Raw genomic sequence first — 27501 nt, 5'->3', positions numbered from 1 at the left:
TACCTTTTGCACTTTCAGATAATGATGTGTTAGCAACTAAACAAAAACAATTGAAGAGAATGGATGGTGTAGACTTCCAAATAATAATACAAATAATTATAATAGTAATAAGCATAATAATCTAAAGATACATCGATGTGACCGAATTGTGGTTTCTTCCTGTTTGGTGTTGTGTTAAGGGAGAGAAAGGACCGAAGGACTGAGAGGAAGGAAAGACATAAAAAAGAGATGCAGGCTGGTAGAGCACTTAATCTCATGGTGGTTCTCAGGAATCTTGGGACATAGCTGCAGATCACTCACCTGTGCTGGCCCTGAACACATGGCTCGTTAACTCGTGAGCTGACGTGCACCAGGCGGGGCCCTCGAGGCACCAGAGAGTGTGTGTGTGTGTGTATGGGAGAGATTTGAACTGAGACAAACGTTCTTTTATCAAACAGACACTAACTTCAATCTTTTCTTTAACTTTCTATTTAACATCGTCCTCACTGTTTATATATATATATATATATATATATATATATATATATATATATAATTTTTTTTTTTAACTAATTTAAAAAGTAGAAAACATGTACAGCTGCACCAAAAATGAGTATAATAATAAAAAAGAATAATTATTAGCAATATTTTATTGTTTATAATATTATGCAAGATATAAATGAATACATTTTTATGTATTAAAATATAAAATAAATATAAACATGAATATTTTATTATTGTTGTTGTTGTTGTTATTGTTATTTTTTGTCAATTGGATTTTTTTTCATCCCGTGTGTGTGTGAATTTGATCTTTACACAACATTTTGAAGTTTGGGTCAATCGCTCTGACAATACCGATCTTGACATTTTGGATACTTTTTTTGTCTTTGACCTTCGACCTAATGCTTTGGTTCTCAGGGAGCGGCTCTCAGGTGGTCCTGGGTTTCTCAGCTTTCCTGAACGGCCACTACACGCCAGCTGACCTGACCGGAGACGTAGCCGTGTCCTACAGTTCACCTACAGGTACACACTCACTCGCACACACACCCTAAGACACATTTACAGTTGCTATTCTGGATTTTGTGGCATGTGTTATTCAACACCTCTGTTTATTATAATTTTTTTGCTGAATAGAGAGATGACTGTTGTAAATTAATTCTAATTTTTATATTTTGGATATGACAATGTCTGCAAAGTTATAATATTTTGCAGACACCATGGTTCCTTCTACAATTGAAATGTACATTTGAACTTTGTCTTTTCTTTTTGTAAAGTATTAATTTTTGTGAAATTCTCCTACAATTTTTCACACGTCTGCTTTCATCCGAGGCATATTTAGCAGATGTGTTTTATTTTAAGTTCACGCTGTTGAACTCTTGATTCTAATAGATTTAAATCTAAACCCCACCTGCTTAAAATATTAAATATGAACTAATAATGTACTTAAGGAATATCACATGAGATGAAGTGCTGTTGTATTGAATATCAGCATGGCCGTGATGCCATTGTATGCAGCCCGAACATATGTGCAGTGCTGATAATCAGTACAACAGCATGGCTGCGAGTGCCATATACTGTAGCTGTTATGCAACAGTTCTGCAAACACCATTTATTATCAACAGATTATGATGTTTGTTTATTTCAAGTTATTTTAGTTAAACATCCCAATGCTGTTATGCTCTCTATTTGAACCTAATGTTTCTCCTCCAATCAGAGTACTCCGTCAGAACTAACCGGTGTATAATATTCATCATATCAGTAATCTCATGCATTCCTATTGCGTTTAGGTCTCGAAACTTATTTTTTTCTACAGGAAATGTTTATAATGTCACACTTTCAAGAGTCTTCAGAAAATATCATGTTGAAAAAAGCGCAGAACAGGTATTACAAGTCGGAAACTCTACGTTACTGAAATTCTAAAGTGACACGAAGGCCATTTATGTTTTGCAGTCAGTTGAGACCTTCTACATTTTGCCTCTTTTTAAAAAAGTTTAATATTCAATTCAACATTTAATGGACAAGCTTCTCAAAAACATTATCCTAAATATTAACCTTAACATTTTCTGTTTTCTGTATTTAAACAATAAAGACTTTTCAGTTCTCCACTAAGCTCCATATTCTGAGAACCATCGTCCATGCGAGTGTGTGAGGAGGCTGCTGGATCCAGGTTGCGTTCACGTTCTGGAAGACATTATCCTCGTCCCTGAGCGAGCCTCTTTATTTTCCGCGCAAATGTCACCCCGCTTTTTACGATTATTTTGCCGAATTCGAAAGCCGCACTGAGAAATAGTGAAAAGTCCGCCGTTTGTGCCGCTGTTTCCTTTGGACGGCGTGTAGGTTGGCAGAGGCTCGTGGAAAGCTTCCTAAACGAGCTTTAAATCTGAACTCTTTTTCATTTTACGATTATCCCCCTAAAAATAAGTGAGTGGAAAGGCTGTCTGTTTCTCAGGCTGACATATTAGATCACAAGTGGAACCTGGGTCTTTTTTCTCACATGTACAAACACGCACACACACACACACACACACACACACACACACATCCTGACACATTGGCCATTTAACACTGACTTGTTACAGAGAGGGAAAACCCCACTCACAATGGACATTAAAAACTGTACAGTGAACACACACACACACACACACACACACACACACACACACACACACACACCAGATCAGTACTGCCTTCTTTCTGTATATACAGTTGATTACCTTGACTTTAATATATAGGATATTAATGTCAGATATCAAACTGAGAACACTCTGAAAGATTAAGTGCCGTGTGTCAATCTTGATGAAGGAGGCGTGTCCTTTCCTTATCAGTCCCAGTGAAGGAGGCGTGTCTTTTCTTTATCAGTCCCAGTGAAGGAGGCGTGTCTTTTCTTTATCAGTCCCAGTAAAGGAGGCGTGTCTTTTCTTTATTAGTCCCAGTGGAGACGTGTCATTTCTTTATCAGTCCAAGTGAAGGTGTATTCTTTTTTTATCAGTTTCAGTAAAGGAGGCGTGTCCTTTCTTTATCCCTCCCAATTAAGGAGGCGTGTGCTTTCTTTATCAGTCCTAGTGAAGGAGGCGTGTACTTTCTGTATCTCTTCCACTGTCCTGTGTGTCAGTCTTGGTAAAGGAGGCGTGTCGTTTCTTTATCAGTCCCAGTGAAGGAGGCGTGTCGTTTCTTTATCACTCCCACTGTCCTGTGTGTCAATCTTGGTGAAGGAGGCGTGTCGTTTCTTTATCAGTCCCAGTGAAGGAGGCGTGTCGTTTCTTTATCACTCCCACTGTCCTGTGTGTCAATCTTGGTGAAGGAGGCGTGTCGTTTCTTTATCAGTCCCAGTGAAGGAGGCGTGTCGTTTCTTTATCACTCCCACTGTCCTGTGTGTCAATCTTGGTGAAGGAGGCGTGTCCTTTCATCATCAGTCCCAGTGAAGGAGGCGTGTGGTTTCTTTATCAGTCTCAGTGAAGAAGGCAGGTCCTCTGTGTCAGTGTAAGTGAAGGAGGCGTGTCCTCTGTGTGTCAGTACCAGTAAAGGAGACGTGCCCACACACCTAAAACCACGTGCAGAAGTCAGTCCACTCCCAGACTGCTCTGGTTTAAGGTATAAACCACATACTTCACATTCACTCACACTCACGCAGAAGTCCACAGGGCAGCCGCCTGTGTCACATTAGCACCTGCTGTCACCATGCCAGCATGACTCTTAACACCCTCCGCATAACCCGGGCCAGAAAAAAAAAGAAAAACAAACATCAGTAAAGGGATTAGCATCTGTCAAGACCACTTAGAAAACCACTCAGCTGGGATTTATACACTTTTAAAAGCCTTGTCTTGTGTAGACGCTTTGACAGACTGAACAGGCCACAGTGGCGAGCTCAGGTGCGATACAGCTTTCTACACTCTCTTACCTTTAAGACATCAACCTTAGTATCCTGTGTAGTGAGTGAATGAATGTTGCACAGCATCTCTCAGCACTGAGCTGCAACAAGCACGTGGAGCCGAGCGTCAGCTGTCGGATTTCATCAGCTTTAAGGGAGCATGTGATACAAAACGGGTAGCATCAAAACACAAACCTTACACTCATGCTAACACTCTGGTGTAGACAGTAGCCGGGGTATTTTTAAGAAAAACTAAAAAAAAAAAAAACTGAAACACTTTTTGGTGATAAAGTTGTACTGCAAATTTTATAATTAATAAAACGTCTAGTAACTAATAAATGACAACTACCTGCTGTTTTTACCATATTTATTGATCATATTCAAATAAAAAACAGACTTGCATATTTATTTAAATGAATTTTTTAAACACAAAACTATTCTGTATAACATAGTATTTTGTTAAATATAACATAAAGGAATACTGTTATTTTTTTAATAATTGCTAATTTTCTACATAATAAAGGCCTTTGTTGTCGATATTTATTAAACAATATGTCCTTTGTGTCACCCATATGTATGTACAGCACATCAACTAAATTTATTTACTCTTTACCGTGGTCATAATTGTCCCCTCAGAACTGTCGAATCCAGACAGTGACCCCGAACAAATCCCCCCAAAAAGTTGTCCCCTCTAGTGATAAACCATTGAGGTAAGAAATGTTTGTGTAATGTGAAACATGTCCTAGAAGCTCTCCAGTGGACTATCTGGTCCCAGATCAGTGTAAGAGAACTTTCAGCTGTAAGCAATTTTAATCTGTGATTATTTCCAGGTTAAAAATCGACTTCTTGGGCAGCGATGACAGATTTAAACGTAAACTCGCCAGCACTGTAGGTAACGCTGTCGAGAGACGTCTTGTGTTTTCAGAAGCGCGGTTTGAATGACTGATGTGGCCGCTACTTAAAATGCCTAGCCCTATACGCAATGGCAGTTTTTCCTTTTTAGCGAATAAATAAAGAGCCGAAGCCCTTCCAGGGAGGCACTAGGGCTCGCCGGGGGTAGTTAGAATTTCCGTTACAGCACAAAGGAGGTGCGTACTCGTAGACACCCATGCCACATCGGGTTCTGAGAAGTTTCCAGCTTCATTTCAGGTGTTATTTCAGAAGGTGTGACATGCCTGCGAATTGTTGAGTGCCATGGCAGCTATAATGACCCCGGGCAAAGGAAACCTAAGATCTTAAAGGCTTTTTAAACTGAAGTGAAATCCTGTCAGGACGAAAAGCAGGGATTTTACAGTGAGCAACAGTTTTCTTCCTTTACCTTTTGACTTTTGCGCAGGACTCCCGAAACAAGTCAAGTCTTAAACAGAAGGCCTACACCTTCATGAAGTGTACAAATGTCCACTTCTCATCTAAGGATGGACAGAATCCCAGAATATTTCCTTTGTAGAAGTCTTTCCTTTTTATTACCAACTGGCTGTTGACTAACTAAAGATATAAAGTGTCTAAAATATTTAGGGTGGTTATGTTTTAAACTAAACATTCGCATCGAAATGAGGATTCAGGTTTACTGAAGGTCCTCCTTTCACTGAGCAAAAGCAGAAGTACCTCCACCAGAGCAACCACAAACTTTTTTTTCTTTTACTGTAAAGATTTTTATATTTTATTCAGTGTTCATTCAATGTAGAGACGTCTTCATAAACTATATGAAAACATTACCCGAACTGAAAGATGAAAAAAAAAAGAGGATCCGCTGATACAATCGGGTTTCAGTATCGGTACCAGAAATGGAAAATTCTAGTCCTGATACTTCACAAGTGCACATCTCGCATCGTTTCCCATTATTGGAACTTCCACTAAAAGAATGCAGAATTAGAGCTGTGCGATTGAATCGATTACGCAATTTAAGCAATTTTTTGTTGGTCAGTTCTTGGTTCAGAATCGATTCTTTTTAAAAATTATTTAGGTAAACTTCCAACTTTTAGTTGCTTTTGCAGAAAATACAAATCACAAACACCCATGTTTTGCTTCTTCTTCTTTTGAGTTTTATGGACAGATGATGCAATACTGCCACTTGGACTAGAGTGTAGAACATAATATTAGCAGGAAAAACAAAAGATTATTGCTTCGTATGAGATATTCAGCATTTCAGTGTTTATTAGCTTTTTTAATAGTTTTTTATTTCAAAATATGTAAGAAATACAGCTGCTTGAGACAAATCTGATGAAAAAAGTAAAATAAAATAGGAAAAGTGAAAAATTTAAATAGACAAATGACAGAAAATAGAATTACACTATAAATAAAAATGTTAGGCTAGAAAATACAATTAAACTAAAGATAGGATTTGTAATAAAGTTTGATTTAAACTGGAAATGACGTTAAATAATATAGAAATTGAAATTTAACAAGGAACAGAATTTACATAATGAAAGTGTAATGTGAGAAGTATAAAAGTATTAAAATCTAAGAATATAGCGCGGATGTGACGGCAGCGGTATGGTTTGAAACGGAGCATGAAATAATAATAGACGTGTGTGTCAGCAGCATGGTGATTGTCCATGACCTGAATCACAAGTCATCTTCTTATGCGCTTACAGTAGTCCTGTAGATATACCTATGAGTCAGGGCTCTATTCAGAATGGAAATCATTGCCTCTCTATAAATCTATAGATTTACAAGATGCATTACATTTTTAAAACTCAACATTTTGAAGTTACATTACAGGCTTGCATGTCTATATATATCTCTGCATGCATACAAGCTCTAATAATATCTTTGTAGATTAGTTTCTACCAGATTTACATTGGGAAGTCTTGCACAGGTTGTGTGCGTCTCTGTGTCAAATTGTCTTTGAGGAGAATGCTGAGCAACATAATGTAAAAGTTGTTTTTGCCTCTCTATCTGTCTCTCTCTCCCTCTCTCTCTCTCTTTACGCTGCCCATGACAGAGCTGAACCCTGCAGGTGAGTGCCACCACTGACAGGATGGACTAGACCAGTGTTTATGTTCATTTAAACCATAGTTTTCATATTTAAACTTTTGCCCATGCGCAACCAGTTCATCAATTCAATAATTCATTTTAGATATTTGTATTGCTGTTCTGAATCCAGATCCTTTACAGTCTGATACATTTGAAGGAAAGCATTTCATTGTACATTTTATTGTCTAATTTAAACATGCCCTTTTTTGTGACCGCTGATCTTTGTGAACACAGTAAGCGAATGACATTTGGAGTGGGGTGCAGTATCAGCACAGGCCTGTAAGGGGTGATAGAGATCCCATCAGACACAGTAACACTATAAAGGATAGATCATGGCTCTAATGGTCATTGAGGAACAACAGAGAGGGTACACAATCAACCCCAATCAATTTTTAGCAAATAAACGTGTCTGTGAAACATTGGCGAACTCTAGACTCCAGGAAATTATTCCATTTCCAGAAGTATTTATAATACAAAGATTTGAAATAAGACAACAAGCGATTCAAAATCACCCGAAAACCTGGATGAAAAAGCATAAAGTTTGATTCCCTTGGAAAGATTGACGAAAAGGTTAGATAAATTATTATTAGTCATTTTCTCTCATTATCCTAAACGCTTTTCCCAGCCGTCACCTCCTAAAGATCACCCTCCTTTAAAGTCAGTCCAAAGTGGGTGTACCCAAACATCACCATGGGGCTTTGTTCATGCCACGTTATCTTGGTGAAAGTGACATGAGCTGAGCCGTGTTGAGGCTCTGCAGCTCTGGTTACCTGGCAAGACGTTACAGGACGGGATTAGGGTAGCAGTGGGGAGCGTAGCTGCTGATATCTGTGGAAATACCAGGGACTAGTCAGGACTTTCTCACAGCCAGAGTCTCTCTAAGCTAAGAATTAGCAATTATTTGAATTAGTGCAGCATTGAGCAATCAGTTCTCTTGATATTACTTATTTGCTCATCCACGTTTGCACCAATGGGGAAAGTGTAAGTTTTTATGCAAAAATGAACAGATTTACACACTGTTCTCCATAACCTTCCATTCTCCTTCTTTCTTGGGTCCACCAGATTAGGACCTCATATCTCTATGGCATATTTTTGTCTTTTATTTACTATTGTGTTTGGCCTGTTAGTAAAAAGTTGTATGTCTATGCTACCAGGAGTTCCACGAGTCACCCAGTGCAAGTTTGCGCTGCCGCTCTGCCTGGTTTGCTGCCCTAGCACAGCCTCCAAGAATGCAAAATACAAGATCACTGTGGACACCAACAAACCGCCCATCAACCTCAGTCAAGCCTTCCCAGGTACACCATCCCCATATGTACAATTTGCTATCAATCTGAAGGCCATCTACAGTATGTAGGATGAGTATGTCAGCATGAGTTAATTTGTTTTACAAACAGTCCTCTTTTGGTAATATATCATTACATCATCAATTTCCTCAATCCCCTTCTCTGAATGCAAAGAGGAAGTCGTCTTAGAAGTGTGTTGGAATGCTGGACCTGCCTGTGACATTGGCTTGTTTTACTTTAGAACAGCAGCCTTTAAACGAGTGATGTCCATCATCACGTTTTCGAGGAGCTACAGTGTGGAAGGAAACGGCTTCGGTATTGACTTCCACACGGTCACAGCCAAGTGAAATCTAAACAGTCTTCTGGGCTACATCCCCCCACGGAAACTCCACGCTGACACACGGAGAGTTTAATACCACCATTTAGTGGAGTGTTTAGTCACCATGTACACAAGCTGAAGTAGAGTATTTATTGAACTTCTACACATTGTTTAGAAATATTTTACAACTGTAGGATTTATTCATGGATATGTTGGTAGGTCTTTGAGGGAAAAAAGGGCATAAAATTCAGACCCTGACCTTCATTACTGATCGTAAAACTAAATCTGAGTTCAAGTCTGAGTATCGTCACGCTGGGACCTTGAGCCTTGTACAGTTTTGTGAAGGTATTTGTCTCTTCCTGATTTTTTTTTCTTTTTGCATATTTGTCACACTTAAATGATTGAGATAACCGGAGTAAATATGAAATAGAGTTTTTAATGATGATTTAATTTATTAAGGGAAAAAAGCTGTCCAAACCTGCCTGTTGAAAAAAGTAATTGTCCTCTAAACCTACTGTAATAACTGCTTGTGCCACCCTCAGCGGCAACAGCTGATATCAAACATTTGCGATGTCTGGCAATAAGAGAAATTTTGGCTCACTCTTCTTTTCAGAAAGGTTTAATTCAGCCCCATGGGATGGTTTCCGAACATAAACAACCTGTGTAATCGGATAAGTTTGGACTTAGATTAAGCCACTCCAAAACCTAATTTAGTTTTTTTGTGGACTTGCTGGTGTGTTTCGGATCATTGTCCTGCTGCGTAACCCAAGTGCACTTGAGCTTAAGGCCATGAACTGATGGCTGGACATTCTTTTTTAAGATTTTCTGATAGAGTGCAAAATTGTGGAAAAGTCGTCCTGAAGCTGCAAAGCTTTCCTGGACCATCACACTACCACCACCATGTTTCTGTTGTTATGATGTTCTTTTTATGAAATATTGTGTTAGTTTTACGCCATATGTAACAGGAAGCACAATTACTTTTTCTTGTTGGGCCAGGCAGGTTTGGACAGCCTTTTCCCCATAATAAACGAAATCATCATTTTATATTTTTGTATAATGTTAAAATTTGTTTGATGATCTCGCTCATTTTAAGTGTGACAAATATGGAAAAAAAAAAAAAATCAGGAAGGGGCAAAGAAAAAGTGGCTTTTTCACAGGACTGCAAGCTTATATTTTTAGTCTCAATAGCTATAGACACATCAGCACATCTCTCAAGCCTTTTTGGTGATGGGAACATTGCAGAAAGTCCTCTCCTCATTATCAGCTGTGTATGATGGGTTATCTGGTTGCGGTGAGCGGGTGACGGAGGGGACAGCCTTGGCACAGCAGACAGGGGGCCGCGCGGACTCCGAGATAAAAGCAGGGGCCGAAAGCAGGAGGGCAGATAAGGGGCACCGCTATTGTGCTCACTTCACCTTGACTGGCGTCCTGTAGGGAGATAAGAGCGTCTATCTCTGTCTGACATCCCTTCTGCCACACAGTAGGACAGTCTGAGAGCCGTGTGTGTATGAAAATGGGATGTGTAGCAACAAACAGGAAAAAAAATCTTGTTGCTTTTTTTTTTGTTTTGTTTTCATGAACTGCTTTTCATTGTATGTTGTTTTTTTTTTTCCTGCTTATTTTAATAAAGAATTTTCAGGGAAGGCTGAGGATAAGGAAGGTAACGCCCTGGCCTTCCAGTTTATCGCTGGCTCTCGGGTCACCGTCCTGGCCTCCAAAACATCCCGTGAGTGACGCAAACACACATCAACACACATTCATCATGAGAAAGAGTCCTGTGATCTGCTTTACGTTAGCAGGGGTTAATTACAGGTGTTGTGGAGAGGTGTGCAAAGGATGATAGCACTGCTTTGTGTGTGTGTGTGTTTGCACGGCCCTCCTGCAGAGCGATACAGGATCCAGAGCGAAAGCTTTGAGGATATATGGCTGGTGGCCAAAGAATTGGTTCAACGTTTCGAGCGGCATTTCGGCAACCTCGGAGTCAAGGATTTCCGCAACAGCTTCCCAGGCCCGATCCCACTAGTGGAATACTTTGAGACCGTGGACCACCACTTTGAGGTGAGGTCTCACATTCCTGGACACGTCTCGAATAAATATATTTTATACAAGAAAATATGTAACCTGACATTTTAATTAAAGAGAAAAATAAGAAAATGTAACGTTGTTACTAAAAAATGATAACATATTGGAACCAGCATATGTAAATATATATATATATATGCATGCTGTATAAGTACACTGAACAGCCATAACATTACAGTGCAAAACATTATACACAATATTGTGTAGGTTCCTCTTGTGCCACAAGGGCAGCTCTGCCCCCTCGGTGCATGACTCCACATGACCTCTGAGGTGTGCTGTGGTGTCTGTCACCAGAATGTTAGCGGCGGATCCTTTGAGTGCCGTGGTTTGCAGGGTGAGGCCTCCAAAGATAGGACTTATTTGTCCGCTGCATCCACTGGGTGCTCGATCGAGAGTAGATCTGGGGGTTTTGGAGGCCATGTCGGCACCCTTGGGCTCTTTGCCTGATAGGCCCCTGGTTCCCGCAGGCTTAAATGATTCTGTCAATAGTTTACTGGTATATAATTGATAATCAATGTTGTTATGGCTGAAGAATTTCAATGTTAATAATGTTATGGTCTGTGGAATTTATTTTAATTAACATTTAAAAAAGACAAATATGTATTCCCTCATTAAAAAAAGTTTTAGGCCGAGCTGTAAGCCACGAATGCAGTGCTGTCTTCACTTCTTTATCAGAAGTAAATCCTTATCCTTGTAGGGCTGCTTTCAGGGGACCAAACACAAGTAATGACTCTCTTCGAGAAACATTCACCTTCCTCAGAGGATCGGTCCTCAGACCACAAAATGAGCTGTCCCTGCACACTGCTCTTCTTTTGTGCACATTCAGTTCTGTTCCCAAATGAACTGATGTAAATTGTTCACATTTACAAAGCAGTGCCTGGGAAGACAGAAGCCTTTGAAAAGAAGCTGATAAGACAGAAGTTTTAATATAACCTGCGTGCGAATCATTTTTGACTGACCTTCATATCAGAGCAAGTTCATTATAACCTGTTCAGTAGCAGAAAACTGACTGTTCAACATGGCCGGTACGAGAAACCAATCCAGAAGTTACAGAATTATAATGTAAGTGAGGACTGTTATATAATTTTTGACATCTTGGGACAGTAATAAATATGACATTAAATGTTGCTTGTGCATACTTGTAGCTCAGTTTACATATACTTTTACGTAAACAGAGATTTTTAAACAGCTCTCCGAGTTTAGGGAACATGTAAACAGTTCAGTCAGAATGAGTTTGCTCTGACTGATGATAAACACGGCTAGCAGTTTGTGTTCTTAATAGTCTGAGAAATGAAGCCACACGTGCACACACACACACACACACACACACACATAAACATATGCGCTATAGTTGTTTTTATGCTCTTTGCAGCTCCGAGTGAATGCACAGAAGTACCAGGACCTGCTTTCAGAACGAGCCGTCCAGTTCAGAGCCATCCAACGGCGACTGCTCACACGCATCAAAGACAAGACTCCAGCCCCGTTACAGAATCTTGACACACTTATGGAGGGCACTTATCGTCAGGTTAGAAAGCGCACACACACACTCACATACAGGTTGTCTTTCATTAACACTCTGAGGACCTTTCATTAGGCGTAATTTTTCACGTAGCTAAGTAATAATATGCTCACAACTAAATGTAACCCTATCCTCAGTAACCATAAGAGAAACTTTTGTCTCTGTTAGATAGTTTGTTTGTTTTAAGGAGCAGCAAGAAAAAAAAATCTTGTTGAGTCCTTCTAAAGGTCCCCACAAGGTCAAATTTGTTGAATAGTTTTATGCTTGTCCCAAACAAAATCTTAAAAACCCTAAACACACACACACACACACACACGTTAACTTTGTGGGGACATTAGTATGATATGAACAACGTAGAGCTGATATGTATATACAAAATGGAGACACACACACATACACACATTCTTGGAAATATGAAATTATTAGAACACAGATCACACATTTTTAGAGACCAGATTCATGTACAAATGATCGCACCCACCCACACACACACACACACACACACACACACACTATTTGACTTTGTGGGGACATAAGTGCAACACGGACATCTGTATTTAGAGACCTTATTTATGAACAAAATTATCATTTACACACACTCACATGCACACACACACATTAACATTGTGGGAACATGAAGAAATGGCATGAAGAACTTTACATAAAGATTGGATTTATATGCAATACACACACACACACACACACACACACACACACCCGCATACATACGCATGCACACAATCACGAAAAAGGCAGATCAAACATTGAGTAGTGGGGACATGGAGACCTGTATTCCGAGACCTAATTCATGTACAGAACGATCATTTACACACACACACACACACACACACACAATCATGGAAGGAGGACATTATTGGGACACAGATTGCACATTGACGTTGTGGGGAGAGAAGTAAAACATGGAGACCTGTATTTAGAGACCTAATTTATGTGCAGAATGATCATTTACGCACATACACACACACACACACACACACACACACACACACATAGTGCCTTGCACTGAACGAGCACAGATTTATGACGTCTCTCTAATGGGTCTCTTGATGTTACATTACCCTCACAGCTAATAGCTCAACCTTTCACTCTTGACTAACATTCAGTAGGCACATATGGAAGCTCCACTGATGTGTTTGTACACTCGCTTTTTTTCCCTTTTTTTTTTTTCCTCCATGTGCCGTCATAAAACAGATTAGCACTTTGCGAGACCTTGTGTGTTCATGTGATTACAAAGTGATGGTCCTCTGAAAGAGCTGTTTACTGCAGTGACACAGGGCCACTCCCTTCTAACGAGCACCGATTTGCATTAGGAAGATTGTGATTAATCGTGCGGTCGCGTGTTTTTAAAAGCGAGTAGCTGTCGATTTTAGCAGAAGGGTATAGGAAAGGTACGCTAACCTTAGATCGCTCTAGTGTAGCAAAACTTAAGAAGAGTCTCAGTGATCGTTTAAACAAAAGCTTCTTGTCAAGTTGACTACAAAGGTTCAGCATTGAACACTTTATAGGGACTTCTTTGTATGGATGTAATTACAGACCTTGAAGGATTTTCCAGACTACAGGCCTTCGACTTTCGAAAGCTGTCGTGTCTTCACAATTTTTGTTTTGAACTAAATGGATATTTGGAACAGATGAAAATAGTTCATATTTCACATGAACAGCCCACTCTTCTGCTTTTTCCTAATTAGGGAAATTAAAAATGTTTTGACAGCTCTGAGTTACACTGATGATATGATAACATTTCTCATTATAGTATAGTAAAAAAAAAAAAAAAAGTATAAACAAATTATATATGCCAGGTTAGATGTCTTTAAAATGTAATTAAAGTGTAAATTTAGTCAAACCTAGTCTTTGATAATTTGATAACTGTATGTTTGGCTTAACATTACCTGACTTACAGTAACAGATTTAATCGACTGAATACAAACATTCTTACTTTGTTAATATGCAATTGACAGAAATACAAGGGTCAAAATTATCCACTTTCTGACTGTAGAAATCATTTTAATTTACTTTTAGAAAGGACAAATACATAATTTCTCGACATAATCTCTTGTCAACAAGCTTTCAAATTCCCTGGCTGCGAGCCGCGAATGCACCGCTGTCTTCACTTGTTCATCAGAAGTGAATTTTCGTCCTCGTAGGGCTGCTTTCAGGGGACCAAACAGGTGAAAGACCGATGGAGCAAGATCAGGACTACAGGAAGGATGCTTTAACACCTCAAAACGAACTTTTGATGTGTTAATGGTGTGGGCGGAAGTTTGCGTACATGCATTTTCATGCAAGATCACAACCCACTTGGATAGCAATCCTCTTTGTTTTGGTTGATGTTTTTCTTTAAGATACATTTTTGCTCGAACCATGGTTATAAATGAACTGTTTTGACTTAACCTCCCACAAGCCTCGTACCTCAAGTTCCAGTTGAACACATCCTGAGATACCAAAGACTGTACCAAAAGCTTGTTAAAGGCTATAGAGCAGGACAGTTTCTTTGTGAACCAGTTACCTGAAACGAATAGGAATGAAACGAATAGCTCACTTTAAAAGGCTTTTTTAATTCAAAGCTTCTTGCACCGTGATCGGTCTTCTTGTCTCTTGTCCCACTGCTCGTCTTGTGGATGGCATGCGGGAAATGGCGACACATTATACACGGTGTAATGTAATGTATATTCACACACACACACGCACACACACACCCCTGTCAGAATGGGGACGTATTGATGGGCCGGAAGAGTGATGTGCACTCTAAATGAATAATTCATCTCTATTTATTTGCAAAGCAATGCACACTCAGGAAAAAAAATCGAGGCCTGCAGTGTTCAGGCTACAATAAGGTGAGGAAATATACTTTATAACACATAAATTTCCTCACTGTGGGATGAATAAAAAAATATCTTATCTAATCTTATCCGTATGTAGTTTTCTGTAATGTTCATGTGTCAGACTAGTCCCTCATTATAGCAGATATAAACAGTTGTTCCCTCACAAGCCTCCCTTTTACCCTAAAAAAAAATAAACATATTGTTTTTTATTTAACTGAGAGGTGGTACAGTGGCGTAGTGGTTAGTGCTGTGGCCTTGCACCTCCGGGGGTCACCACTAAGTCCTGCCTTTGGGTCCTGCCTCTGTGCTTGTTGGGTTTCCTCCCACAGTCCAAAGACAAGCAGATTATGCTAATTAGCATTTCAAAATTGCCCATAGTGTGTGAGTGAGAATGTATGGCACTCCATCCAGGGTGTACCCTTACTAGCACTCTGAGTACCCTGGGATAGGCCCCAGGCCTCCTGGGACACTGTACAGGATAAGCTGTGTATAGAACTTGTTTCGTCTTTTGTATTTTTTATATAAAGTAAGCAGGGCAATGTGTTCCCCCATTGGGATTGTTTGGGGAAATTTGGTTCAATGATAAATTATTGCTGAAGAAAAGATGGCTTGAAGCAGGGACCCCAATGGAACTTCGCCATTTTGAAAAAGTGAGTTAAAAGACATCTGGCTTTTATTTTTAGATGCTACTGAAGGCTTGATTAGCTGAACCAAGTGAGTTAAATTTGGTCTGGAACTGAAATGTGCATGAAGCTAGGAGCAGTGCAGGAAAACCAGGTTCACAAGATGTCTTACAAAACAATTGTCAACTGCTTTGTCTAAAAAACAAACAAAAAACACCCTACATCTTTTCTCACTTTATGATTGTTGTGGTTGCCATTAAAATTCCCATTGCAAGCAACTGAGGCCTCAACAGATGTACAAATAGCCTCTGTCATGAACGGTCTTCTCTTCTGGCTTCGACCCAACCATGAAGTTCACGTCACTCATGCATTTTTGATGAGACTCTCTCACCGTACATTAGCAAGCTGTGGCTTGTGCCGTGCAGCCACGATGATGTTCCACATGTTTTGTGGACAGTTAAGATTTCACCTTCTCATTCACTCTCTCCCTTATATTTTATTCATGAAAGGATGTGGGTGATGGTCCCGTGCCATTCTGATCAGCTCTGCTTTTTATAAAGTCGCTCTAGGCGCTCACACACGTAAACACGAGGGTCGGTATGTACGCTAATGAACCAGGGAGTGTTGCTCTAGCTGGTGCAGTCAACCACTAGCGAAAGGGCTTGGCAATCGTTTTAGAACAGGGTCAGGAGATGGAAAACAAATAAGAGAAGTCTCAGAGGCAACTGGGAGAATTTTAGGGAGGGGGAATCCCCAGCAGTCTCCATTCCCACAAATATTTTACTTCATACTGGAGCCTTAGAACGAGTTTGGCCTGCTACTGCACAAGCCTGTTAGGTTCCGTTTGCCTCCCTGTAATTAGCAGCTGAAAGGTGTAAGAGGCTGCGCTGTGAGTGACAGGCCTCGGCAAAGGCTCATAATAGAGGCCTCTCTCCTGACAAGCCTGATTTATTTGGGCTCAAATGGGGCACTAAACAGGCTTAAACGGTTGCTAAAAGCACCCAAATAAGGGCCAACACTGATCCCGCTGTCTACCTGAAACCTGCCATTAATGTTTGACGGTCAAAGATTTGCGTGCGCGCGTTTGCGTGACGCCCAGTTCGAGAAAGGGGTCTGCCAGATAGCAGTAGTTCTGTTTGTGTAGCACAAGAAAGGCCTGAGGGAACCTGTCCTACACTCCAACCTCCAACCACTCAAAGCTCATCAAAGCGATACATGTGATACTCCTCAAAAGTTTCTAGGCAGCTCCGGTTGACATACACATCTAAGGAATTGTGATGGAGATAAATGAAAGTCAGCACCAAGCAAGAGCGAAACAGCTGTCCCGACCACATTCAGGGCGCTTTGTTGTGTAACTTTCACACTAGAAGAAAAGAAAGCAAAGAAGTACCTCCCCAAAGCCAAGAGTCATCACATGAAGCCAAGAGTCTTTGTATATGAATCTCTCCGTGTTTACAGTACTCGTGCATCTCTTATCTGTGCCACTTTTTTTTTTTTTTTTTTTTAGATCCTGGAAACGCACAGGCACAGCGATATCCTTGTGAGAGCTGTCCAGGTGTTTGCCCAAAGGGAGGCAGATTCAGTGGGGGGTTGAGGCCCAGGCATGCTGGCAGACCTTCTGTAGGAATATCTTGGAAAAGTTTACGCTTCCAGTTTTAAAAAGTATACAGCTGGCATCACAAAACACTGCCGTGTGTTGTGTATACGTGAGAAGCAGCGGCAGCAGCGAAGCCACATTTGGTTTCTCATCTATTCCTATTTCTCCACCTATTAATGCCTGCATGATATGAGTAATGTAATATCTTGTCTCAGTACGATGGATTCGGGAGCTACAATGGCTGTCTCTCCACCCTACTAAACCAGCTCATTTGTGGCCATGTTGCCATAGAATCGGGATCGTATTAAGAAACGGAGCATATCTTCTTCCTGCTGCTCTTTTGTACGCGACTCTGAGCCTTTAGCACCATGCTAATAGGATTACCCGTATTGTAATTAAAATGGCCCACACTCAAGCTCAGAACCCTCTCTCAAACAGAGATGGTTGCTGAAATCACTGGCACTAAGACACACTGTCATTATGCAGTTAGAATTTTTGCTGCTTAGTAATAATTCCTGTCTGGAGACTTGCTGGCATCTGATGCACTGATTTACTTGATGTATTTGTGGGTGGGAGACTGAACAATAAACTGCCAGTGGGCTAATCTGACATGTCGCCCATTTGTGGAGCCATCACCCCTGAACTAACCTGATAAACAATCAGAGTTTCCGAGTCCAAATAATATCTCTGCCATACCGGATGAAATCTCCTCTAGATACAGAGGCAAAACACGACTTAAAAGCTTGCATTATCTTCTCTGTGGAGAGATAGGCTTTTTTTTTCTTTTTTTTTTTTTCTTCATTGTTTCAAGTCACAACTAAACATGTTCTCACAATCACCTGGAATTTTGGGATTCAGTAAAACAATGGCTAATTGGGGTGACTGCTCTTTTCTTGAGAACTTTAGGTAAAACTGGCAATGTTTTGAAAATGTTTGTTTGCAGATACAATCAAACAGTAGCATTAAAACTTTAAGAAATTAGGAAATGAAATTGTGTATAAATGCAGAGTGTATTCCCACATTATGCTTGGTGTTTTCCCCGACCAGACTCCAGATCCATTGCAACCCTAACCATGACAGTGTGGTAAATGAAGATGATATTTAATGGAACAAAAATGCTCACTGTAAAAGCAAAAAGAATTCCATTTCATTCAGTTTGCATAACGACATCATTCTCAATGATCCTGGGATATTCTTAGCATTCGCATTCACCCTGACCTAGCTCGCAGAAGAATGAATATGGAGATGCACGATCCAATGAAATTCTGTGACGGACTACAATCTCATTGATGGCATGTTCCTGGTTATACCCATAATTGCTCATAATTAGTAACTGTGTTAATTAATATTGAATGAATATGCAGGACTGTATGTATTTTGCCTGGAAAACTGTTTCTCAAAACAGGCTTGGATCCACCATAATCCTAACAAGCATGATGAGATGATTGAATTGATGGATGATTAAATGAAGAATAAATTAATGTATACAGTACTGTGCAAAGGTTTTGATCCACTCCTCATTTCTTCATATTTTGCATCCAAACAGCCAATTTCTAATATTTTTTCAAATTGTAGTCTTTAGGAAAAGTTCCTCAGAGTTCCCTGGCTCTCTCGTCCTTGGCTCTCATTTTCAGTACATCAAAAACATCTATCTTACGACATGACCCACTGGGAAACAGGTGCAGATGATGACAGATGATCAGGCCGGTGATTAGTATACTGGGTGATGGTGAATGCTTAGTGGTTGGGGCGGGCGAGAGGGGAAATGAGGTTGCTGCTGAGGTTGTCACATAAACAAATGCTTTTTAATTCATATCTTTGCAGCTTTCTTGTTTCTGTTTCTTTTGTAATTCAGTTATTTATTTTCATTTAATGAATGGAAGTGGATCAATACTTTTGCACAGTACTGAAAATACACTGTATACAATGCAAGTGTATTCGGGCCCGAAACCTAGCGTTCCTAAGACAGATCCCTGACCCATAATCAGACTCTTACTGAGGATAAATGAACGAACGACTCTGAGCACAAGTGGAGCGGTAATGAACTCATCATCTGTGTTTAATGTCAGCACACTCTGGTAGATACCTACTGTATAGGAACAGGTTTGTTTTGGAAGACGAGAGTCGAAAGCATACAGAAGATATATAGCACTTGCGGAGAGCCGCGGTTTCACAGGGAAGTTCTTGTCATTAGATTTAAGACCGCATGCCTTGGCTGTAGGTGTCTGTGCCGGCGATTTCTCAGAGTGGAAAGCGTTGAGATTTACACGGCTTCACGGCTGACCTGCATGAATAAGTGCATATGTTCCAGCTCGGCATGTGAACCTTTTTGCAGGTTGCAGGGAATGACCAGTTTTCCAGGGAGTGACCAAGTTTCCGAAGGTTTTATAAAGACTAGAATATTGGTGTCCTTACAGAGTTTTTTTTTTTTTTTTTTAAGCAGTAATATAAAATATATAAGGTTAAAAAAAAAAAAAAAATGGGGAAAATTTCTTTTTGAATTTCTTTTTTTGGTGCTCAGTAAAGAATGTCTTTTTAAGTAGAATGAAACATGCTGCAGTTTGCTCGGATGACTTTCCCAAGCACGTCTCACTAAAGTCAACACGTCCTTCGTGTCCACCTTTTCTGCTTTTCCGCTGCCTAGATTAGCGCAACAATGGCAGATTTATGTGATTACGCGTATTTGCTCTGTAATCAGAGGCCCCGCGTGGCAAAGGCCAGGCTTCACCGGATATTTATCTTGTTCCTGTAAATTCTGAAGCTGCCTGTGTGTGTGTGTACGTGAGTACGTGTGCGCATGTGTGTGTGCATGTAGTGTGTCTGTTTTCTTTCGTCTTCCCCGGAGCGAAGCTGTTCAAAGGAGGCCATTGAGAGAAAAGCAAACAGGTATGATGGAGCCAAACAGGAGCATGCGGCGCGCAAATCGGTGGCCCACAATCAGCCCAGTGTCACCCTGTACTACCCCCCCCCCCCCCACCAACACCACCACTTCATCCGAATCGCCATTAGCATTTGCATCAGAGGGGAGGATGGAGAGAGAAAAAGAAGAGAGACAGAGAACTGAGTGTAGAGGAGAGATTCAACACGCAGCACAATCGCGCACGCAGCGAGCACGCGCCAGCTTGCCGGCTTCGCCTCAAAAAGATTCCAGATGCGACCTTAGCTGCTGTTAAAGGTTAAACACACATGAAAACACACTCCATATAGTTTGTTTTACCGAAGATTCTCTTTCTCTTTGGAACTGATGGCTTGTTATATTTTTCCTGGATCTGTATGGCAGGTTTTGTATTAAACCTTTCTCTTCCTTCCATCAGGAGTCAGCCTTCTCCCGTTGCCTTCGCCTACTCCGGAGAGCACTTTTTAAAGGCGCTCAGTGCTTTTAACATTAATTCGAGCCATTTAACCGCAGTCAAATGACTCTCTGTCTTTTCAGGCTCATTTTATATTAGTCATGCGGCAGGTTTCCCCCCCCCCCTCTTCCCAGCCTGAGCGGCGAGGCCGCCTGCCTGTCACACGTCCATTAGCGCTTTATGTCGCACATATATCCGCGTACAGTATATTCGCCCGAACGAGAGTTAAAATGCATGTCAGATCTGTTACGCGCCCCTGAAGAGCGGGCAGTTTAACAGGCTCTCAGAGGGCAATGGAATGTCACGAGGGTCTGCTTTCATGGAAGGGGGGATGGCATGAGGCAGAAAACGGAGACGGGTGAAGGGAAGAAGGAGAAAAAGAAGAAAAAAAGACTGAGAGTGAATTAGGTGAATTAGATTTTGCATGAACTAAAAAGCCCTGGTGAGAAAAGGTCATATTCGGCCCCTCGGACAGGGTGGTGCACTAGTGTCTTCTTTCAGATTGTGTGATTGTGTGTCCTTTGTATAGAGAGATGCCACAGTTGCACACCTGGCAAGGTTTCTTTCTGTTTTTCAGACTCGCTGGCACATGCGCACACACACACACACACACACGCACGCACACACACACATATATATACAGGTGCACGTACAGTATTTCGACTCGTGATCTACACAAAGATTGGAACAGGGAAGACATACTGACTATTTACTTCTCTAATGTTGTGTTGTCTTAAGGACACAGTCAGACAAGAGTGTTATCTCGTGTAGATACACACACACTGGCGTCTCAGCCGGGGTTTTGTCTTGTGTTTTTGTTTGTGCGCTTGTTGGTGTGTGTGTGTGTGTGTGTGTGTGTGAGAGAGTGTGGAATCCTTCATGCTGTTGAAAAAATTGTAATATTAAAAGGTTCTCCTGTAGTTAATTTATTTGATTGGTATTTTACAGGTTCCTGAGGGTTCTGTGATCAAAACCCTCAGGACTGGAACTTGACTGAAATTTCTGGTGAATAAGGGCGGAAAAGTGATTGACATTTACAGAAGACTTCAAAAACGTTTTAAAGAAGGCAGTACGTCGGTGAGAGATAATCCCAAGTGACTGCAGACGTCCCCGTGAACATTCAACGAGTGCAACGCCTGATTTTTGAAAATAAATGGGTAACTTTTCACAAATTTGTGCGCATATGTCTATGGGAACTGTACACACGATCACATTGTGCACAACACTGGAACTCGGCTGAGAGTTATAGCCTCAGTTCTGATCTTATTCCAAGCTATTTTCACAATTTTAAAGGAGTTCCTGGGAGGCCTGTGTATCGGATTTGAAGCAGGCAGTCTGATGACGGCTCCGGCGTACTGAAAAATCTTTCTACCTTGATGGTATCTAAGCACTAGTGAAACGCTGTGATAAGAGCATCAGTGTAGCAGGGGATTATATCGAGAAATAAAGTGAGTTTTACTTTACTTTAATGTACACTGTGAATTCGATATGGTATGGTTGTTGGTGCAACATCGGGTGCTGCATTTTTTTTTTCGGATCTGAGACTACACCGTTCACAGGCTCACCAAAAATCTGACAGGTGAGATTTAAACAAAGACCATTTTTTTTAACATGTCCTGTCCCGCGTCCTTACTGTAGGTACCCTAAAAGCCACCCTTAAATCTTTATAACATTTTCAAGGTATCTCTCATCCTCATCCGTAGCACAGAGCGTAGTTTGGCTAATCGTTTCTGAACCAGTTGAACAATCTCACCATGGAAGATCTCAGTTTTTTGCACACGCGTGTGCAGTGTGAGCAGGGTCACTGTGTGGAGGTGGCCTGGCTGCAGCATGGGAGGTGAGTTTGGGCTGGTGATTACAGAGCGGGAGCAAGCGTCTGCTAAAATGAGTAGAGAAAGCTGCTCTAATGAAAGGCCTCCTCTCTGCCCTCTCCGCGGCTAAATTTGGAACCTCGAATGAACTACAAACAAACGTACACAAATCTCAAGCGGCATATCTCTGCAGATCCGGCGGCACACGCGTTCATTTCTAGCCCAGTTCCAATGAAACGTGCAGTCCAGATTCAATCAGGACGCGGCACAGGTTTTATTATATAATTTTGGGTTTAATGGCCGGTCAAGATAATCCTGTGTGCTATTATTGTTTGATTGATCCTTTATCCTGGATCTGTGATTAATTTAATGAACCTTACTTGGCAAAAGTTTCTGAAGCTGTAGTAATTAGACAGACTCGGTTTCAGGCTCTGATCTGATCAACACCTGACCACACTCCACATCCGCAGGTTGTACTTTTACCTGTCTGCGTTTTGTAATATACTTCTGGTCACGAATGTCATTTTAAATCACACATTTTACTAGTTCTCTTGTCAGCACGTCTCAAAGTGTATACTACATATACAACTGTAATTTTTGTTATTTAAGAATGTTAAGAACGTTTTTATTAATTAGTCACATTAAGTTTTAGTCCCCGGTAGGGATTGGGTAAAAAAAAATAATAATTTAGTTATACATCACGATTCGTGTATTTCTACACTCACTTTAATATAAAAATGTTCTTTTACTTTTGCATTTGAAGTGGTAAAATGTTGCAGTTCCTCTATAATCCTGCAGGTGGTGCACTCTAAACTATTTGCACGGCACAGCATTGTGCAACTACAGTAGGAGCAAATTATTTGTTTTAGAATTGTAACAAAATCTGGAATAAAATAAATTTAATATATAGAATCGGGATTGTTTATAAAATCCTGATTACTTACAGGATCGAAATACAAATCTAATTGGTATCTTGTACTTTTTTTGGTCAGGGTTTGAATGAGCCTCCCTAATGTGACCTCACATAAGTATATTCCCCCTCCTGCGGGTCATGTTGTTACTCAGCTCCACTTGGTCATCTTCGCGGAAAACATGCAAAACTCTGGCCATCTGCATGCCTAGCCAAGGCTAGTTATAAAGGTACGGTTTAGATGACTAAAATATGGGTGTGAAATAAAATCTTGATCGATGGACACGAAGAAAGCCTGTGTTACATAATCAGACCAAGGAATTTACAAGAGCGTATTGGCATCGGTGCATTGGAGATACATTTCATTGGTTTCCTTCTTAAGCCATTCAAATTTAGGGATCTGAATTTAGGGACAGACCAGATTTGCTGGACGAACATAGACGTTTTGGTGTAACAGGATCAGAGTGTCAGCCTCACAGAGGAGCAGGAAGATTAACAAGAATCAGGGGAGGAAAAAACAAAACAAAGAGCCCTGGCCTTATCAGGCCGTGTGGTTTGGAGCCTTCCACGGCGGCCGATAAGCCGAGCTCAGGTTGCCCATGCAGGTTGCCAGATGCTATCGCGCTCGCGAGTCTTTCTCGATCCTGCCTGATTCTGCGCTCCAAGGGCTCAGTTTATAAACAAGCATTGTTAGGGCCAAGCGACCGAGCGCTATCGAGCCGCGTGCTATCTCCGCACCGTGACCCAACACAAAAGCAGTTACTGTCTAGGATTATTTGTTGGTATGATGCTGATCTCTCTGTCTCTCTCTCCCTAGGGAGTCGTTTCCCTTTTCCCACACACTTTTTTTTCTTTTTTGAAATACACAGTGTGCGAGCACACACTCTCTTACTGTTATTTTCTGCTTGTGTAAGCAAAAGTGACATTTCAAAGACATGTGATCTATTTCTCATTTCTGATTTGTTCAATCTCAAAGCGGCAGTGCGCTCAGGCTTCATCACGCAAATGATTTTCTCTTGACGGTTTCAGCTTGACAGGGTATAATTTTTCCCCTCTATCTGTGATTCATCATGCCTGTCTCTACATCAGTTTTTATAGCAGCCTGTCCAGAGATTAATATAGACAGCATCTGTCCGTCCAGTTTCTGTCTCCGTCTCCCTGAATCTGTTTTCCGAAAAGTTATTCTTCCAGATGGGTTCATCCAGCAGTACATGTTGCCACAAACACAGGCGCTGGCACCTAGCACATACCGTCTCAAAAGTACTCTATTGTACCTGACCAAAAGTCGAGCTCGTTTCAAGTCTGCATCCGTCTCATAAAACCTCAGCATTACGATTCAGTAATTCGGGTTCGAGGGGAAAGTCCGCTCCCGAGCCACAACAGACAGTCCCACACCTCCAAGTCGTCCTTTGTACTTTTCCTTTGTGGGTGACCTGATCTCACCCACAGGGCATCCGAAACGCTCCCAAATTTCTGTAAGAGCGAACCGACCGACCAACATCGAAGCCTCACATTGGGATGAGCAAATTTTCCCCGTCAAGGTGCAAGCAAGACCGCAAACCAAAAATCATCCCTCACCCAAAAGAAAAAAACAGCGAACGAATAAATATGGGCTGTTTAACCCAGCTGGGGAGATATTTCTGCCTCTCAGCTCCAGCTTGCGGCTCGGTCCCTCAGGAATAATGGATTTGCTTGGCTCGTCCCCGGCGCTGGTTACTGGTCACGGTTTGTTTTGGGTCATAAACGTTACGTCGGAAATAGACGGGTATATTTAGGATGTGTAATTTTTGAGAAATGCGAGGGTAAGCAAGCGTCTTAAAAACCGGGATGCTTCAGTCAAATGCTCTGCCTGAAAAAATGATTATATAGAGATCATTTTAATGAAGCGGAATAGGCTCGCGTGCCATTCGTTCGTGGTTTTTCAAGGCCTCGATGAAGCCTCGGCCCGACCCTTTAGTAAGCTTGAACGCTTCAACCTGAGCCTTTCACTCTTCCTTTTGCAGTATGAAACAGGATGCGAGGCTGCACTCTGTTTGCTAATCTTCTCTCCTGGACAGTCGGGCCTGGATCCAGTCCTTTACACCACACACACACATACACACATACACATACATACACACACCACACACTCACACGCTCACCACCCTGGCTTAAATGTGCCTTTGTTCCTCCTCAGCTGGCATCAATCAGGCCTTGCGCTGGCCCTCACAAAAGCCCCTTCACCACGGCTCAGTTTGCCTTGGCACAAGAGCCCGTTTTGTCACCACACACTCCTCTCCATTAGCGGGCTTCGCTTTCAAAGGCGGCTTCCTGGTTTTCATCCCTCCGAGACCAGGCGGTTCGCGAGCGATTAAACCTGAGTGAAAACTACTAGGCGTACAGGTGACAGGTCACTTTAGCAGCAGCACTGGATCGGTGTGTGTATGTGTGTGTGTGTGTGTGTGTGGTATGTGAAAAATACAGCATATAAATAACTCCTGTTTTCGTCAGATTACAATTTCTGTATTTTTTTTTTTACCGCACTGAAATAATTGGAAGGTTTTTTCTTATTTATTTATTTTTTATTTATTTTTCCTCCTCGTCTCTGTCAGGTGATGGCGTTGGCGGACGCAGCGGAGGAGAATCGCGCGTGTCTGGTGCAAGCCTTCTCCAGGTTACGCAGCGCCACACACCTTCTCATCCTCCTGGTCTCTCTTTGGCAGGGACTCGGCAGCGATCAAACCGCTATACTGGAGGCCACGCTGCTGCCACTGCTGCAGGATACACCACAACTGGTGAGAACACACACACACACACACACACACACGTATACACACACATCACTGCGTGGATATACTGTAAGGAAGGCACAAGGAATTAAATTCACAAGTATTTCACCTCAAGTATTTTTTATAAAGCGCGTTCGACTGAAACCGGGACTGATGAAATTTCTTGTGAGTGAGGCCATAAAAGCGATTGACTTTTAAAGAAGACTTCAAGCACAGTCAGGTGATCAGGAAAACCTTTGAATGGTGCGAATGTTTTGAAGGCCGTACATCCATGAATGACAAACGTGGCTCAAAGCAGACACACAATCATTCATCAACACCACTTGCACATTACAGGAACTTCAGCTGGGAGTTTTTGCCACATCCCTCCTCCGTACAGTCCTGACCTCGCTCCAAGCCACATTTCCACATGTTTGAGGCTTTAAAGGAGTTCCTGGGAGGCCTGTGTTTCAGACATGACACAGGCTTTCTGATCAAGGAAAACTTTCTACCTTGATAGTGTCCAAGCACTAGTGAAACACTGGGAACATATCTGCTCATTACCTGGCTATAAAAAAAAAAATCAGGTCAGGTCAGATAGCAATATTATTCGCCACGCTATTGTCGCCTGTCCAGCGCACAAACACAAAATAACGGGACAGTTCTAGCAAAGACTGCACTAACGTCACTGTGATGTGCGTCTGTAGGAAAAGAACACTCGCGCACTTTCCCTTCCCCTATTTCAGGTACTACCCTTGACCTCAGAGGCCCCGAAGCGTAAACCCATGCTGTCCATGTTGGCTGACGCTGCTGAAACGGTTTATGCTCTTTAGGAACAGTATCTTTTGTGTGTAGTTTGTGTGTGTGAACTTGCCTGTGAGTGATCGGTTCAATAAAACAAACACATTGAAAGAAGCAGTCCACCGAGCGCTGACAGTGCGGAGAGACAAAATGCTTGGATTATTTGAATTGTTTATTTGATTTGTATATTCTGCCTTTACTAACTGTGTGCCGCCGTCGAGGCATGAGTCGATCAGACATTCCTTACTAAGCTTCCTAAGCTTTCGTTGTCCTGATGTTCCACTGAAAGGACTACAGTACACACATACCATGGAACGTGTCACTGAGCAACATTTTAAAAATAGAAGGAAATCACGTCCGTATGCAGCTTTTCATTCCTCCTTTAGAGCGCAACAGGCTTGTCTGGTGAATTGAATTATGGGATTGCCCTCAACTAGAGGTAACCATGCTATCGGGTGAAGTACAGTTTATACAGACCGCCCGAAACGCATACAGAGAGAAAGAAGCAGACTAAAAGGTAGACGGGCGGGCAGCCCACCGCTAGGCAAACCGTCCAAAAGACAGACCGATAGATAGATAGACGGGCAGGCAGACGGAGCAAACAGTTGGGTAGACGGAGCACCCGACAGGCCGAAAGACAGGAGGGTAAACACACCGATCGATAGACAGACAGGCAGGCAGGCAGGCAGATTGACGCACTGATAGACAGATAAACAGACTGACAGGAGACCAATTGATTGACTAAATGACAAACAGAGAGATCGACTCACTGATAAATAGATGGACAGAATGAACA

General features: G+C 41.5%; 1 protein-coding gene across 2 annotated transcripts in view; it reads left to right on the top strand.

Annotated features, from left to right (window-relative positions):
- bbs9 (Bardet-Biedl syndrome 9) overlaps positions 1–27501 on the top strand; it is a 122378-nt gene that overhangs the window by 31328 nt on the left and 63549 nt on the right. Inside the window, exons 13-19 of one of the 2 annotated variants that reach the window (XM_053486986.1) lie at positions 898–1002; positions 6792–6806; positions 7978–8118; positions 10056–10151; positions 10311–10483; positions 11880–12032; positions 25749–25931. In XM_053486986.1, coding sequence (XP_053342961.1) covers positions 898–1002; positions 6792–6806; positions 7978–8118; positions 10056–10151; positions 10311–10483; positions 11880–12032; positions 25749–25931 — 866 coding nt within the window. The remainder of the gene's footprint in view (positions 1–897; positions 1003–6791; positions 6807–7977; positions 8119–10055; positions 10152–10310; positions 10484–11879; positions 12033–25748; positions 25932–27501) is intronic. The other variant, XM_053486987.1, reaches the window with a different exon arrangement.

The sequence above is a fragment of the Clarias gariepinus genome, chromosome 25, assembly GCF_024256425.1.
Source record: "Clarias gariepinus isolate MV-2021 ecotype Netherlands chromosome 25, CGAR_prim_01v2, whole genome shotgun sequence".
Lineage (NCBI taxonomy): Eukaryota > Metazoa > Chordata > Actinopteri > Siluriformes > Clariidae > Clarias > Clarias gariepinus.
The sequence above is the reverse complement of the archived record's forward strand: the minus strand, read 5'-3'. Positions and strand labels throughout refer to the sequence as shown.